Below are 17,123 nucleotides of genomic sequence, written 5' to 3'. Positions count from 1 at the left end.
GATCGCAAACGGCCGATTTTTGCGATTCACACCATTTGCGATCGCAAATGTGCCTGTAAATGTAAAGCTATTTGTATTGTTCTCAGGGTTTATCATAAAAATGGCCCTATTCTTTTACAGCTGCAGATACGAGGCTATAACCTAACAAGAACTTTGAGATCCTCTACTTCTCATCTAGCAATAATTCCTATAGTGCAGAGAACCTGCTTACCTGGTTTACAAACTATGTAACTCCCTGCTCATCAGGCTATGGATGGAGGAAGATGAGCTCAGCTTCAGGAAGCATCTTATTTGCATAACTCGGTGAGTTCTGTGCCTGAACTATTTCAGCTCTAGGAGGCCCAATTCGGGTAGCCATGCACTGTATAAGTTCCTCAGAGTTGAACAGATGTGCCACCACTTTAAAATGATAGATGGCTACAACAGTGGGGACCAAGCATTGTGGCTAAGGGCTGGCATGTGCATATCCATCTGAAGATGTGAGTGTTGCATTGTATTTTCACTGAGTTCATGGGTTTAATCAGAGATCAGTACAGCATTTTGATACCTTGGGTAAAATATTAGAACAGCACCCTATTGCCAAAGAGGACTGATTGGCTCCTAAATGCCAAAGGGCCCAATTTGCAAAGTCTTCTTCACACCCAGGTAGAACTCAGGTATGGAAACAGATTGTATTACAAATGTAAATTCAAATAGAGTAGTCAAAAAAGCTGGATTTACACTTATAAGAGTATATATTCACTGGCAATATCACACAAGGTGTTCAGTTATGTGTGAGGATAACCTTGGAAAATTTGTGAACTGACTATCATTTAAAACTCAAACAAAATCCAGAGCACACAAACAAAAGTAACTTTCTGTGCAGGTAATCACATATGTCAATAAAGATAAGATCGTTAACCAATGGTTCCTTCAATTGCTTTATATATTTCCAAATGGTACTCCCGTCAAGGGAGATCCCAAGAACAAAAACCAGCCGACACGTGTTTCGTCAAATCGGGCAATCACCCGTGACTCTTCAGGGTTGAGATGGTGTGTAAGATGGCGGTATCGGGGGACCGGTGATAATTCCAACCCGGTCCTAGTCGGGTTAAGTTAAGAGACGGGCCTTTTGCGGCCAGTACGAGGTGAAAGGGAAGCAAAGTCAAAGGTTCGCAAGACAGGTGGGTAATGCCATCTAGTGATCAGCGGTGGCTGTGAGCTAGGCTGTTGTGGAGCTATACGGGGTTGGGCAATTTGCCCGATTTGACGAAACACGTGTCGGCTGGTTTTTGTTCTTGGGATCTCCCTTGACGGGAGTACCATTTGGAAATATATTAAGCAATTGAAGGAACCATTGGTTTATAATCTTTACGATCTTATCTTTATTGACATATGTGATTACCTTCACAGAAAGTTACTTTTGTTTGTGTGCTCTGGATTTTGTTTGAATTAAACCAGCGGTCCTCCCCACTCTTTTTTTCAGAAGTTTTGGTTTTCCTCTGACCAAGAAGCACCATTTTTACTTTTAACATTTCTCCATATTATTACCGTTATGTGTTGGGCGCCATTCTTTTTCTGAATACTCAAAACCTTTCGCTGAACTCTATCATTTAAAACTGTTGCAAGGCACATTTCCACCGTGGTAAACTCAGACATTTACTTGTGTGACGAGGAGAGGTACATTTGTATCCAGTATAGAAATGGTGATTTAACAGCCCCAAAATTAGAAGGGTTGTGGAGACAAGAAAAGAAAAAAGTCAGACAATGCAAATCAATCCTAAGTAATTAGACCATGTACACAATATAACAATGAGGCATGTGTAAATGCTTATGTATGGGATCATGCCTAGCAAACTGTGACTGTCACAAGAGGCACATGGCATTTCAGGATTTGTTTGAAAATTCCTCAAAAAAGATTCCTTTACTCTGAATGTAGGATTAAATTTACACTTGTAAATTTGGGTTAATGTTTTGCAAATATGGCTTTAAGTGATGAGACATCAGGTAAAGTAAGTTATATTTTGGAGGTTTGATTGAAAAGGTCTGATAATAGTATTAGCCTTCAGAATGTCCTGAATCGTTGTCACACACTCACCTCATCAGTGACTTGATCAGCACGCTGCTGCATTGACTCCAACTCATTGCGCATGTCAGCATCGTCTGCCATCCTGGCTGTGCACACCTTCAGAAGAGCTTCAAATTAAATATGAGGGGGATCCAGTACAAGACTGAAAAACAACAAAAAATAAGGCTGAGTAACAGATAGAACATGAACCCTTGTCTGGACATTTGCTTTAACGTGCACCAAAATTGAAAGCCCAATTCTCTTGTTAAAATACCTTACTAAAAATTCACTAGGCAAATCATAACTATAAACTACAAATCATAACTATACACCATTGAATATGGTTATCTAGGGTGAGAATTTCTCTGTATGACTGACCATAGTCCCAAATGCAAACTTCTTGACAAAACTATTATGCAGGTAATGGAAAAAATACCACAATGACCTACAAAACCTTGTAAACATTTCAAGACCTCACTAAAAGAGAACTTTTCAACAACGCGAGATTCCAACCTTAGTCATGTGAACATGCCCAAAATGTAGTAATGGAAATCTAGTGAAACGTTTCAGTTTGGAGGTGGAATATTTAACATTCCCCATGTGTAGCCCCATATGTGCCCTGTCTTCGTAACAGCCTGCATCAGGAAGAAAATCAACAAACTTGCTAACTGCGCTCTTGATCTGAAGCCACGATCAGGATGCTTGCTGGTGGTCTGTAAGACTCAAAACAATTATTCTAGTTGGAAATGTGCAGTGCTTTCCCAACTAAGACAAAGACGAAAGCATCATGATAACATTTTAAGGTATAGCAAACATTTGATATCAAGAATGAAAAATAGGGTAAGGTCTGAAAACGTGTGGAGAGCTATATAGGAAGATTGCTTTTAGGTATTGCTAAAGATAGCTTGAGCTGTCTTGTTGATCTAATGCAAACTACAAAGAGAAAGGGGCAACAACTGAGCGGCCCTCAACCATTAGTTATGTCATTCACATATGTCAAAGCTCGCGTTCATTAGCAGTTGGTTGTTTGTAACTGTCACTGGTGACATATATGCAATTAGGGCCGGCCTTAGGCATGTGCAAGCTGTGCACCTGCACAGGGCCGCCAAACCCCAGGGGCCGCCACGCCATCATATACAGGCCTTCCACTTAATGCACTCTGAAACACGGCTATGCGGCGTGCCAGCGGGCGCCCCTTGCGAATGTGCGTGCCTCTCTGCGTCGGCTCTGCTGCTCCACACAGACGTGCCAGCAGCCAGCTGGCTCAGTAAGGTAATAGTTAACGATTTAACACACTGCTCCGCTCTGGAGTCAGAGTGCTACAATGTTGCAAATTGCTCCAGCCGCTGCGCACCTTTCAGACACCACTCTCTCACTCACTGCCAATTATCGGTCCGAGACAGAGGGGGGAGGCAACGCTGCTCTCAGCAGTGAGTGCCTAGCCTTCTGTTCTGCAGTCTCCCTAAAAAACTGGACACTTTCCTCCTTTTTATCTCCTCTTGCGACGTCACATCCTGCTGACAGGGTGCGCGCTGGGAGTTAAATTGGAGGTGGAGGCCGGCTGCTCAATGGTTAGCGGGCGGCGCCAAAATGATGGGGCTCGGCTGCCTTGAAACACCGCTGAACGCACCTTCTGCACTGCTGGGCCGTCTGTGCTGTGGGGGCAGAATAAAGTCATGGATGCCGACCGCAGGGAATACATTTCCAAACCGGAAGCTTGGCCGGGCCGAGTGAGAGTGCTGCAGGCAGCCCGTGACATCACATCATGGAGTAACACACCGATTGCAGTGGGGGGGGTACAAGCAATCGGCAGAGTCGTGGATATTTCTCTTCGCAGCTCAACTGTCTGGTTGCTGGTCCTCTAAGCAGGATCAATGGGCCCTGCTTCCCCCTGCCGTTAATTATCTAACTGCACTAGTGGCTGCTGCACACTGTCACAGAAACATCAAGATCAAGAGCAGGACCAGATCGGTGAGTCTGCCCCCTCCCCGGTTCCACTCTCAGAGTCAATGGCAGAATGTGTGCTTCCCTCGACCCCTCCAACGTTGGCTGATGCCGACCCGCCGTTGTGAGCCTGCTGCCGCCCTGAATCACTACAGAGAATACTGTCCCCAGTGCACTTTCGGCCTGCTGCTCTGTTCAGAATGGGTAGTGTGACTGTGGTATATTCATGATCCCGCCGTATTAGGGGTCAGTGACTCGGGCCTGCACCTGTGAGATCATGTACCAGCCTGCCTCAAATCCAAGTAAGTAAGTGCAACATTAAACATCTTATAACATGTGAACTTGTAAAACGACCAGGGCTCTTAATAAAATGTAACGTTTGTCAGAGCAGAAGAAATTAAGAGGAACACCTGCTCAAAATTTCGGTAGTGAAGTCTGCGCCTCGGATACATTCAGTACCCCAGCGACCGATGATGTCTGCTTTCAAGTGATGAGACCCAATCTGGAAAACAGTCCTCATCACCTTCTTTTCTTTTTTCCCCCCTTTATAGCAGTCATTATGTTATTCTCTGTACTTGAGGTGAGCAAGTGCAGGCACCTTGCGCCGGTTTTGCAACGCATAATCTGACCCTACTACAATAACTCCCTTTATTGAAATTAGAGAAACCTTCTTTTGTTTGCAGTGGTGTGGCGCGCACTGTCAATGAGTGGTGCATATCTGAATCCTCGTTTTGTTTAACAGAATGGTCAGCTTAGAAGGGCACTAGGTGCTTCAGTTTCTGGTTATTTCCAACAGTTTAAACATCTTCTTAGAGAGTCTTGTTGCTCAAGTGGGCGCAATTGCTGTTATGTATACGTTTTCCTATTCTTCCTTCCTTGATTTTGCTTGCGAAAAAGTGTCACTCCTAGTCATTGAAATGTCACTCATAATTTCACTGGAATTATGAAAGTGTCCCACATAGCAATCTGAAACCTTGGCAGCTATGTATATATCCTTAATATAATCCGGGTCTGCTGGCTCAGTGGACTAAAGCAGCCACTGCAGGGGCCTGTGTTCGACCTCATGGTCACAGGTTCAGATCCCGGCGGGTCCACTCAGCCTTTCATCCATCTGAGGTCGCTAAAATGAGTACCATTGAGTTGGGTAACAATAAACATCTGTTATTCAGCGCCAGGACGCCTACGGGTAATCGTGCGCTTTACAAATACACATGTTATGTTGTTATGTTATGTTATGTTATAATAATCCTCTGAGAATGGATACCTACCTATTTGCATGGCGGCCCATGGCAGGGATTTGGCGGCCTCCGGCTCTGTTCCACTTCCAAACACCCTGACCCCCACTTCTTCACTGGCCTCCGCACCTGCGTTCCTCCTGGTTCCTGATTGGCTTCTTTTTTCCCTACCCACTGCTGGCCATGTCATGTGTCACAATACCCTCCTCCTCCTAAATTTTATCGTTCTGAGACGAATTCGGAATGGTAGGAACACCTGCAGGTACTGGTCATCTAACACCTTTTCTGGACGTTTTATTAACACACCTTCCTGAGCTCCGGGGGGCTCCGCCCCACCTGGACCCCCTCTTCTGGGCCCTCCTACCTACGCTCCCTGCCCAGGGCCACCATGAGCCTAGAGCCGCCCCTGATGCAATTTCGCTTTTGGACATCCATAATTACTTTGTGACCACTAGTTTAGAATTTGCTAATAGTTAAATCTAGTGTTTGTTATGACTCCATTAACAAAATCTTCTTCTCAGACCACCAGAGCCACAGGGCCAAAGCTTTGGCACTGAAATATTCATAACCATTCACGTAGGAGAAAAGATATTCTAATAGTGTTGAGCAAGCCTGGTCACCCTGAATTGGTTGGGTGAGACTTTGTCCTCAGAATAGAAGGCAAGTCATCGATGTTTATTGGCTGCTTGGCCCCACATATTACACCTTGGAAGGTGCTGAGGTAAATGCCTGATCGAAATACTTCACTGTATCTGATGCCATGGAGATTAGATTTGCCAAGGAAAAGAATTTGCCTGCTGTATATATGTTGGCTCCTGACTACATGTGCACTATAACAACAACAAATAAAAATAATCTTAGCTCTCATAAGGTGAGAATAATATTTAAAAGTTGTTATCAACTACTGATAATCACATGCATCTTTCTAGCATATAAAGGTGTCACTGAGTTTCGAATTATCAAAAAGTGAACTTTTTAGGTCAAGCATAAGCATACGATCTTCTAAAGTCACCCCCCTGCTTTTGATTTGTTTGTTCAAGTATCTTTTTAAAATCCTTGCTTGCTAATGGTCAGTTTTGCCTTTCCATCCCTTCTTTTCTCTTCTGTTCCTCCCAGGCAGCAGGGACTAAGTACTATCTCATTCCGTTATGGTTCTATATATGTTCTTTGAGGGACACATTTTTTCTTGGTTTCCTGTTCTCTTACTGTTTGCCTGTGTTCAGCTTTGGTGCCATAGCTGTTTATATTAAAATATAATATTCCTCCCTCCAACAACCTCTTAATGCCACAGTTTTGTTAGTGTAGCCTCCCCCACAGGGCTGTTTTTTTTAACCTTTTTGCACTTCTTGATGTCCACTGTCAGTTGGGCTTGTTTTTGGTAGGATGTTCATTTGGTTTGGGCTTGCTGAAATGCACTTTGCCCATTGGTCTGATAACAACAAAGCATTACCACACGAAGATGCTTTATCACATTAAATAATTGTCTAATACTTTTTTCTCTACATTTCTAAAGCTCTTACAGATTTCAACATGTTATGTAAATGGAGTACTGGTAAAAAAAAAACCAGTGTGCTCTTCCTATGGGAATTATAAATAAAATGCCTCTTGCGGGCAGGCTGTTCTCATAGGTGGCCATGTTATTTCTAAGCAAAACGAGGAATTGCCACTTGAAAATAGGACATGTCATGAAGGCGTGGCTCAATCCTACCGTTAGAGACTTAGCTTTGCCTCGAAGCAACGTGGAAGTCATTCAAGACACACACACCCCCATTGCGCAGCCACTGATGCGTAGACCAGTGTCTATGCTGTTTTATGGTGGATACTCTCTCTTCCTGAGAACAACAGATGGCAACCCAGCGTCAATTTCACTTAAAGGGGCATGAAGGCGGCCATGTGGGCATAACTAGGGTTCCTCTGTGAAAATCTCTCCTAGGTGGGAGTTTTTGTTCTCTATCCTGACCGGGGGAGCGTTCCCAACCCCGTAGCAGCCATGAGTGGCAGGTCGCCCTACATTGGCAGCAACATAACAGCCGAGGTTCATTATGAAAGCATCTTGTTACATCATCGGCACACAAAACTCCAGTCGGGGAGGCGGGGTTTGGTTTGTAAACTCAGAGAAAATAAATTGTGTTGACTAACGGGAAACAGTAGCTTGGGGGACTAGGAGAGGCTTGAGTGGGGGAGGTCAAGGGGTTGGGGAGGGGTGTTTAACTTCCATGGCTTTCTAATATGGAGAGAGTTGGATTTTAAGATTGTTACTCACCCCGCTAGCCGCCGGCAATGATGAGCTTAAAACCTCTGGTAGTGACGGGATTTTCACAGGTGAACTGATCACTTTCCCCTCTCATATCTGACTTTTGTTTTTAGTGATACCTCCAGCCCTTTTCCAATTGCTTTTGTTGTATTGATATTTGTGTCTGGACTCAATGCAGCGCTATCACTTTCTTTGTGGTTTTCCAAAAGTGCTTATCAACATTCTTGCTTGTGTTTCAAAATGCCATGTATCATTTCCTCACTGAATTTTTACATCTCTGGTCCCATTTCATTTTATTTTCCGACTTGTTTCTGTAGCCCGTGCATCTGTTTCCTCTGATGTGCAGTGAACCGTTCACATACATATTTGTGCTATGGGGTTTCTCTTAAGTATGGCATGATCAGAAAACATTGCAAGTAGTACTGTCGGGAAAAAAATAGTCTTCTGCTTCAGCTTCTTGAACTTTATTTATGGAGGTTGCCTGTTTGGCACTGGAAAGTTAGTTTAAGACCCATGAAAGTACATAGTGGTGATGTTGTTTCTTTGGGGTGCCAAAGTATATATATATAGATATTGAGGAAAGCATGTGGATCTGTGGATTCTGTAATTGGAGCTTGTATCTTAATCTAGGAATACTCAGCAAATTAAGTTTGACGTGGAATCATTTTTCATGTTTCATATTGAAAGGAATGTCACTATGCTGGACAATAGTTTTCCATCCGTCCTGGCATTTGTTTGAGAAGACAAAAATGATCCCAGGATAGCAAATCATTACAGGAATCTTCAGAAGCATGAATTCACGTGAGTACAGCTTGTGGGTGAACAGTTTAGAGTGGGAACCTATAATAAATACATGCAAAGTTGATCTGTAGTATGAAGAAGCTGTTTATTTGAGTAGAGTTGAACAAAACCCGACCAGCTCAGCCGGGGTAACTGCCTCTCAGTAGCGGCCAAATCACGGATCCCTGGGCTTGAGACAAAGAACTACAGCATGTCCACGAGCCCAGGCAGCACGGTGAGCTCAGCGAGCCAAGAAAAGAAACAGAGGTCAAATATAAACATAACACATCCCCTCTCCTTCCAAAAACAAACAGGAAGGAAAGGGCAAAATAACCCCTTCGATGCTCATGACGAGCTCAGCTCGTCATGAGGTATACCTCTAGGGTGCTCATGACGAGCTGAGCTCGTCATGACCACACCCATTAACATTATGGCCCAGCACAGGAGGGGGATATCAGCAGCAGCCAAGGTGATAAGAAGCAAAAAGGAAACTTAAACAAAAAGTAAGATGTGTAACAGAAATATAAACAGCAAAACAAACCATGACACCACTCCCTTCCTGCAAAGCAAAAATTACACAATATCTTTTAAATATGCAGGCAACCTGTATTCCTGAACAGGCAATCCCATTACCACGACTGGGAACAGCATCTGAAAAGGAATGCGCCACCTGCAATGAAGGACAATTAGGCAAAGGATTACCTTGTCTTTGATACAAGGCTACCTTTGAGGATCCAAGTTTGACCATTGTGCAATTTAACATAATTTCCCCCCACAGATTTCACAAGAAAAGGTCCTCTGAATTTGTTAAAACCTTTGTGTACAACACCAGGCTTGACCTTTACCAAATCACCAGGGCACACACTTCTTTTGCCCTTGATGATATCTTGATGACACCGGCTAGAAGAAACATATACCTGATTCTTAAGTAGCCAAGTGGGACCATCTTTGTACCAGCTGTCTACCCCTCATTAACTCAAAAGGAGATTTTGCCATTCCCTGATGCACCGTGGTGCGGTAAGCCCACAACATTTCTTTAATTTCATGTTATACAGAAGAATTGGCTACTAAAGCTAATTGCATAGGGTCTTTTACTGGTCTGTGAACTCTTTCACACAAACCGTTCCCTTGTGGATTGTACAAGATGTACCCAAGTGTTTCAAACTAACATTCTCAAAATAATGCTCCATTTCCTTTGAGGGAAATTGTGTGTCATTATCCGAAAGAAGCAAAGCTGGTATGCCTTTCCTACGAAACACCTCACTGAGCACTTTGATGGTGGATTCCATATTATTATTTCTCATAAAAGCAACCTACACCCACCTAGACGCCCAATCCAACAACACCAAAGCAAACTTCTCATTGTCATGCAGCTCATTAAAAGGACTAATAAAGTCCATGCAAACCTTTTGCCAAACCCCTTCCACACCTACAAAATGTTGAGAGGACGTTGGTTTGTCCAAACCCACACGCAGCCTCTTCTCAGACTTTTTGCAACTCTCACATTTCTCCACCCACTCCTTCACATGACCATCCATCCCTGGCCACCAAAATCTTTCTTTCAACTGTTTTCCAGTTAAAGCGTGACCCAAATGACCTTCATGGGGCATAGCAATTACACGAGTCATAAAAGATTCAGGTGGCATATACCTCTCACCCCTCAACACAACATAGTCACCCTGTGTGGAGACTTGATCTTGTAATTATACATAGGGTCTGAGACCAGGTGACATGGTACTCTTCCTGGACACGCCTTCTCTGACCATCCTGACCACACCAGCCAGAATCTTATCATTCCTCATACCTTCCAACCAGTCCTCTCTCGAAATGGCTCTACCTACATCCTCATTGAGGTCTTCCAAACTGGCAACAACACTTGCTGTGATCAAGTCAGTAGAAACAGCTTTAGTGTCAGGCAGCCTGGACAAACAATCCTCAATACTCGTACACCAAGCAGGTAAATATTCAACTTTGCACAAAAAAATCTTGCACACTGACAGCTAAGCAAGCAAGTCTGCCTGAACAGATCTTAATGACATCAGGACCCAAAAATGTTAACAATGGCTTATGATCCATCCTTAGAGTGAACACGACACCTCACAGAAAGACCCTGAAGTGTCTAGTGGCTCAAGCAGCCGCCAATGCCTCATGCTCGATAACCGAATCATTACTCTCAGTATCAGTTAGTGAGCGAGACGCAAAGGTGAACGTCCTTTCTTGTCCTGCATGTCTCTGAGTTAGAACATCCCCAATGTCCACAGCACTGGCATCCACAGTCAAAATGGTAGGTAAAAGTGGGAGAAAGCCAGTTAAAATGTCAGCATTAACAATGTTCTCCTTAACCAAACTGAAGGTTTTACGCTGATCAGCCTCCATGAAAATGTCTTGCCCTTCCTCAACAATTCCCTTATAGGTTTCACCTTATCCGCAAAATGTTTGACAAATTTGGCATAGTATTCGACCCTGCCCATGAAAGATATTAATTTGTCTCTATCATCCGGTACCTTTACATTTACTATGGCATTGACCAGATCATGACTAGGTCGAATGCCATCTTTGGTGACATGATAACCAAGATAGTCAACTTCCTCAATGGCAAAAGCACACTTGTTTTTACGTAGCGTCAAACCAGCAGCAGACAAACGGGACAAAACTTGATCCAAGATTGAATTATAATCCTTGACGTTCATACCATGAACTAAAACGTCATCCTGAAAAAATACTACACGATATATACCATTAAAAATCTCCGTAATAATCCGTTGGAAGGCACTGGCAGCAAGCAGAACACAGACCAAACGGAAGCCTGTTAAATTCGGTTGTTATAAAAGAAGTGTACTTTTTAGAATCAGGATGAAGTTTAATTTGATGGTACGCACTGCGTAAATCCAGTTTAGAGAACAGTTTAATTCCAGCCAGACTAAAAATAATCTCATTGACGTTTGGGAGTGGAAAGCTACCTTTGTTTAAGCTCCTCAAGTCCACACAAAAATGAAGAGAGACATCTTGTTTTTGCGTATTAACCACAGGAGATAACCAATCCGCACCCTCTACAGTTTCAGTAATGCCTTCATTAAGCATTTGTTTAATAATGTCCCTGATTTGAGCCCTTGGGGCTAAAGGTATCCTTCTTGCAACATGCTTGACAGGCAATGCATCCTTTCTCAGTTTTGTTTCATGTTGACAACCCACAGTCTCCCCCAAAACAGTATCAAAAACTTTGGCATGTACTTGCAAAATACTTTGAACTACAATCATTAATGCACATTACGGGTTGATCAGCCCTGGGATCCACTCTGATATTAAGATCGTACTGGTGAAGCCCCCCTAAAATGGCCGGACCCTCATGAGCAACATAAACTTTGTCGACCTGTTCTGAAAAGCAATATGTGCCTCAAAATAGCCCACAACACCAATATTGGCACCCTGATAACCCTTCAAGATGCCATCTGAGGGTATGAATTTGACATTTTTACAAATTGAATCATATAGAGCTTTAGGAATAACGGTTTATATTGACTCAGTATCCACTACTCAAGACAACAGATGCCCATTGATAGCAAAATCAGCCGTTGGACAAGTCAAGCCCCTTCCCATATCAGTAGAACCAGCCTCATAAGCCTTGACCTTAATAACTCTGACATCATTATCATCATCATCATCAACGTCATCATCTATGGCAGCAATATTTTTGCAGTGGTCTTACACAAGCGCATATAATGTCCCTTTTTACCACACTTAAGACACTCTTTACCAATGGCAAAACAATTATTGGAGTCAGCTAGATGACAACTGCTACCACACCTATGACATGTTCGACTGTTAGCTGTGTGCCAAGACGGAGTAGGAGGCTTATATAAATTTGTCTTAACAGCAGAGGCTATGCCCTTAACTTGTTTTCCATGTATAGCATTCACATCCTCATAGCTAGATTGTAACACAGCAACTTCCGATCTCTTATCTTGTTGAATTGTTTTCAACTCTCTCATACACTTCTCAGACTCTTCCACCCCTTTAGCAATAGTGATGGCTTCCTTTAAAGTAGGGTTGCTAGCCGCCCATAACCTTTCTTGAGCTTTCTTGCTGTAACACTGTAGTAATAACTGATCCCCGATCATGTCATCTTGCATAGGACCAAATTGGCATTTAGTAGATAACTCTCTTAACCTTGACACAAATTAATCAATGGTTTCATTTGACTTTTGGGGTTGAGTATAAAATTTGTGTCTACGTATGACCACATTCTCTTGTTTAGTGAATCTAATGCGTAGTCTAACCATGCCATCCTTATACACGTCATCAACCTCTTTTTCTGAAGTTGGAAGATACTTAAAAATATATTGTGCCTCCTTCCCCAAAGCACATAAGAGTAAAGCCTTTTTACAAACCGCAGAAATTTTTGAGCCATCAAGTACCACAAGATCATTTTCAAAACAGTCACACCAATCCTCCCATTTCATGGATGGTTCCCCGGCAGACATAAGAAATGGAGGTGGTGCAGATATAGAATTAACAATATTCATTTTGACAATAACCCAGTTTGGTGATATGAACTGTAAATGTCCAAAATTACAATATTAGAATATAAAAACACAGTTGCAGATAATAAGTTGTCAGGTGTGTGTGTCACCAGTAATAACGTGGTACCGTGATACACAATATGGATGACCAGGTGTGTGTATCACCACATTGACGAGATAGATGGTTTGTAAGGTGTGTGTATCACCGATAGTACAAAAAAGAAATTAGCACCATGACACATGTAGAAATGTGTCTGTGTCACAGAATTCCGTAAGTGGGAGGGAAGTGTCGACAAAGTAAAGCGCAGACTTGACACACTATGAGTAAATAAGGTGTGTGTGTCACCGAAGCAATAATAAAACTTCCCAGCTGTTTGTACATCCCAAGTGCTTGAAAGTGGGATGCAGACTTGGCGTTGCCACTTTAAGTGGGTCTGCTATAAAATTGCCAGTGTGATGAGCCGCTTTAACCACAACAATACACTCAAAGCGTGAGCAGTCAGTAGACTTGACGAACGCCCTCACCGCTTTAAAGCAGATGTGCCCTTGCGCTTTAATTAATGAGCCTACACAAGTCACCGCCCACAGCGTGGTTTGAGGAGATGCTGCCACCAGAAAGCTTCCTGTAGAAGCGTGGTAAGAGTCAATAGAAGTATGTGGTGAGTAAAAGGGACTCGCAACGTACCTTACAGCGCACTACCTCGTAGTACATACATACGAGTATTCGGATGAGCTGAGGGGTCGATCGATCATTATGTGGGTTCAGTTACAAGCGGGTTGTCAGCTCCATGTTCCATTGCTCTCTCTCTTCAATCATCGCCAAAATATAATAAATAAATGCAAAGCTATGCCCTATTATGAAGAAGCCTTTTATTTGATAAGTGGAGATGAACAAAACCCAGCAAGCTCAGCCGGGGAAACTCCATTTCAATAACAGCCGAATCATGGAACCCTGGGCTCGATACAAAGAACTACAGCATGTCCATGAGCCCTGGAAGCACCACGAGCCCAGCGAGCCAAGAAAAGAAACTGAGGCCAAATATAGACATAACAGAACCCTAGCATGGGATGTTCTGGATCTCTCTCATCTGCTAGAGACAATATTCCACTGCCAAAGCCTCTTCAACCCTACCAGTAACAAATGCTGCCAGCATATTAGTGGCTTACACTGTTAGACAAGTTCCTGACACCCCTAGGTCTTTCACCTGCACCAAAACCATATGCGTAGAGAGTGTGAATTGGATTGCTCCGTTTGCGTGCATCATCAAAATGCTAATTATATGAGAAGAAGAGTAAGCGTTTTCTGTGGATTTTGCGGTGGAATTGTGCTATTTTATTTTTAAGTTATAGGACATTTCTAATTCAGGATAGCATGGTATTGGCATTTATGTAGTGCTCTACTTCCACCTGGTAAGTCATAACACATTATTATTAGAAATGCTAATAGCTCAGTTTCAGTAATGCGAAACCTATTGCATTGCAAATGCTTGTTTAAAACAGGCAAAGGAGAAAGTAATGGCTGTCCAGCATAAAAAGTAAATTTTTTACTAAGCACGTGTGCTTAAAAAAGTCTTAAACAGGCAATGGTTTGGTGCCAATTTTCAATGAGTGAGAGATGACCATTAAACACTGCCATGAATGTATTTAAAGTGCAGTGGTTAGCGGCTAATTATCTCCTTAACACCTTAACGAACTCTTCCAGGAACAGGATTTGTCCTAGCAGGAGATGAGTTTCCTTGAGCTGTCCTAATAGCTTTGGTGTGGCTCACAAATAGGTTGACACCTCCTCCTCCCTCAACATCAGGCTAAATAGGACGGTGTTTCGCATTTCATAAAGATAGGTGAATGTAATACACTTGAGCCTGTACTCGCACCTGGTCATAAGCCTCCCTATACCCCTCTTGAGACCATCACAGGTGAGTAGCCGCACTTAACAAACTCTTGATTGATTGATTGACTTTAACCTTGGACAAGTACAGAGGTACCCAACAAAAAGGCCTGCTTCAAATTTTGCTGAAAAAGTATATGTCTTAAAATTACATAAAATAATTAAACAATTAATACTGACAAGCTGCGCCACCACAGGATGATATGCTGCAAGGACATGTAGATGAAATCAAGAGAAAATACCTTTGATCCAATGGTAGAGAAATGAACTAAGGCCCTGATTTACTAAAGTTACAGGCAAAGCAGCAAGGGAACTTGCTGAGCTGCATTGCGTGAAACAGAGAGAGCAGAAATGCACCAGATCTACTAGGATATGTGTAAGTTAATTGGGGCCGCCTTTACACTCTCATTCATTTAATTGTGCATACATTCATTCATTTATCTATCAATTCACTCACACACTCACAACCTTCATCAGTCCTCACACTTATACATCCATTCAAAATATATCTACCCTTTCTCTTATTTATCCATTGCTCATTCGCTCATTCATATTCCCTCTTATTCTTTTATTTATTAATCTTCTCACACATTCCTCCATACACAATGCTCAATCATCTGCTCTTCTTTTAATATAAACAAGCTAACTGATCAAAAGGAGTTTGTTGACTTTGGCAGTGCTTGTTTTAGGACAGCCTTCTTAATGCAGGTTATAATTTACGGTGTGTTTCTGAACTTCCCTATTCAACCAGAATTTGCCCTTCTGTTAAAAACTAGCTGTTGGCATAACAAAAGGAAAGAGCAATACGGGCTGTTAAACTACTTTGGAGAATGAGATCTATTCGTTCTTCATATTTTTAATAGAAACTACTACAGTGACACTAAAATGGTCTTCAAGATTTTTTTTTAAAAATCAGTGATAATTATTTTATCAGACGCGGCCATGTCTGCAGCAATACATGAGATATGTGGGAGTATAAATTCTTATATACCTTCTATTCAAAGTCAAACATTAAATTAGGACTTTTTTTTTTTTTTATTATTTATTTATTGAAGTAAGAGGTTCAATGCACTTCACGTCGCTTACAGACAGAAAAAAGGAAAACATATACAGTGCATACGCCTACATCCATAAATGGCCGGCTACCCGCACTCAAAATCAAGATCATTGGTATCAGTTTTACACGGCCCATCAGCCGACATCCAGCGGACCGGCGGCGTATTGTCTGATAGCACCCACATGTATATCAGTGCTGTATTCGCTCACTTATAAATCAGTAATCTTACATTTTCAAAGTTTTTTCATTTTTTAGTACCTTAACCGAAACAAACCAAACAGTGTAGTCCCCAACTTTTAGTTCTCCTTCTGCTATAATCCCTCTGCGTCACAGCATCCTCCCTCCTCAGTGCCATTATTACGGAACTTGTTCGCTCCGAGTTGTCATTGTCGTACCTGCAGGTCACTCTATCTCCGTCTCCGATCCAGAACCACCATGTGCCAATAAATACGCCCGTAAGTACCCCCAATAATCTTTGGGTCTAGAGCCACCTGGCAGCTCTTCCTCATACGTTGCGAGTGTGTCTCGACAATACACCATATCCTTTATCCAGTTCTTTACCTCAGGGGCCCTTCTGCCATTCCAGTGCATAGACACCCTTCTCTTAGCCAGTAAAAGCGCTATAGCACAAAATTTGCGTTTCAATGCTCTAAGTTGCGGGATAATGCCCAACAAACAGATTTTCGCATCACACAGCATAGAGGTCCCTAGCATCTCGTTCCCAACCTGCACTACGCATTCCCAATACCCCGCCACTTTGCGGCAGTGCCACGCTAGATGCATGAAGTCCGCATCTTCTTGTTTACACCTACAACATTGTGAATCGTCCCGCAAACCATATTTATGTAATCTCTGAGGCGTGTGGTACACCTGGTGCAAATACTTGTAGTGTATTATTTTCAAGTTCCCGTTAGGAGTCAACATACCAGTGAGCGCACAGGAGGAATCCCATTCCAAGTCAGTGAGAGGTTCTGCCAGTCCAGCGCTCCATCTGTCCCTAGCCTTGTGTGTATTCGCCCCCACCGCCTCTTGTACATTTGCATACAGTTTGGATACTAGATGAGACGCCGTCGGTGTAGTTAGGAGTAGTTGAAGGGGTGCGAGTGTGGGAGGTTCCTTCGGATGTGTCGGGTAGTGTTCCCTAAGCGCTCTTTGTAGTCTATAGTAGTTGAAACTAAACAATGGAGACGGGTTTGTGATGTATTGTAGCTTGTCCAGTGTTAGGAAGACCCCACCATCGTATAGGTCCCCAAGAGTGTCTAGTCCCGCCCGCTTGAACAGATCCATGCCGACCTGCTCCTGCGTTACCGAAAGAGCTGGGTGATGTGCCAGAGGAAGTGTCAGTGCGTATAGCGGTAAGCTGTTTGTTGCCTTGCCTATCAGCCGCCATGCCTCGGC

At 42.9% G+C, this 17,123-nt stretch overlaps 1 protein-coding gene across 1 annotated transcript in view; it reads right to left on the bottom strand.

Annotated features, from left to right (window-relative positions):
- LOC144761865 (synaptosomal-associated protein 25-like) overlaps positions 1-17,123 on the bottom strand; it is a 332,753-nt gene that overhangs the window by 157,048 nt on the left and 158,582 nt on the right. Inside the window, exon 2 of the mRNA XM_078647085.1 lies at positions 2,078-2,210. Within this exon, the coding sequence (XP_078503211.1) occupies positions 2,078-2,149 (72 nt within the window). The 5' untranslated portion in view covers positions 2,150-2,210. The remainder of the gene's footprint in view (positions 1-2,077; positions 2,211-17,123) is intronic.

Source organism: Lissotriton helveticus, chromosome 6 (genome assembly GCF_964261635.1).
Source record: "Lissotriton helveticus chromosome 6, aLisHel1.1, whole genome shotgun sequence".
NCBI classification, from domain to species: domain Eukaryota; kingdom Metazoa; phylum Chordata; class Amphibia; order Caudata; family Salamandridae; genus Lissotriton; species Lissotriton helveticus.
Note: the sequence above shows the minus strand (reverse complement) of the source record. Positions and strands in the feature narration are given on the sequence as shown.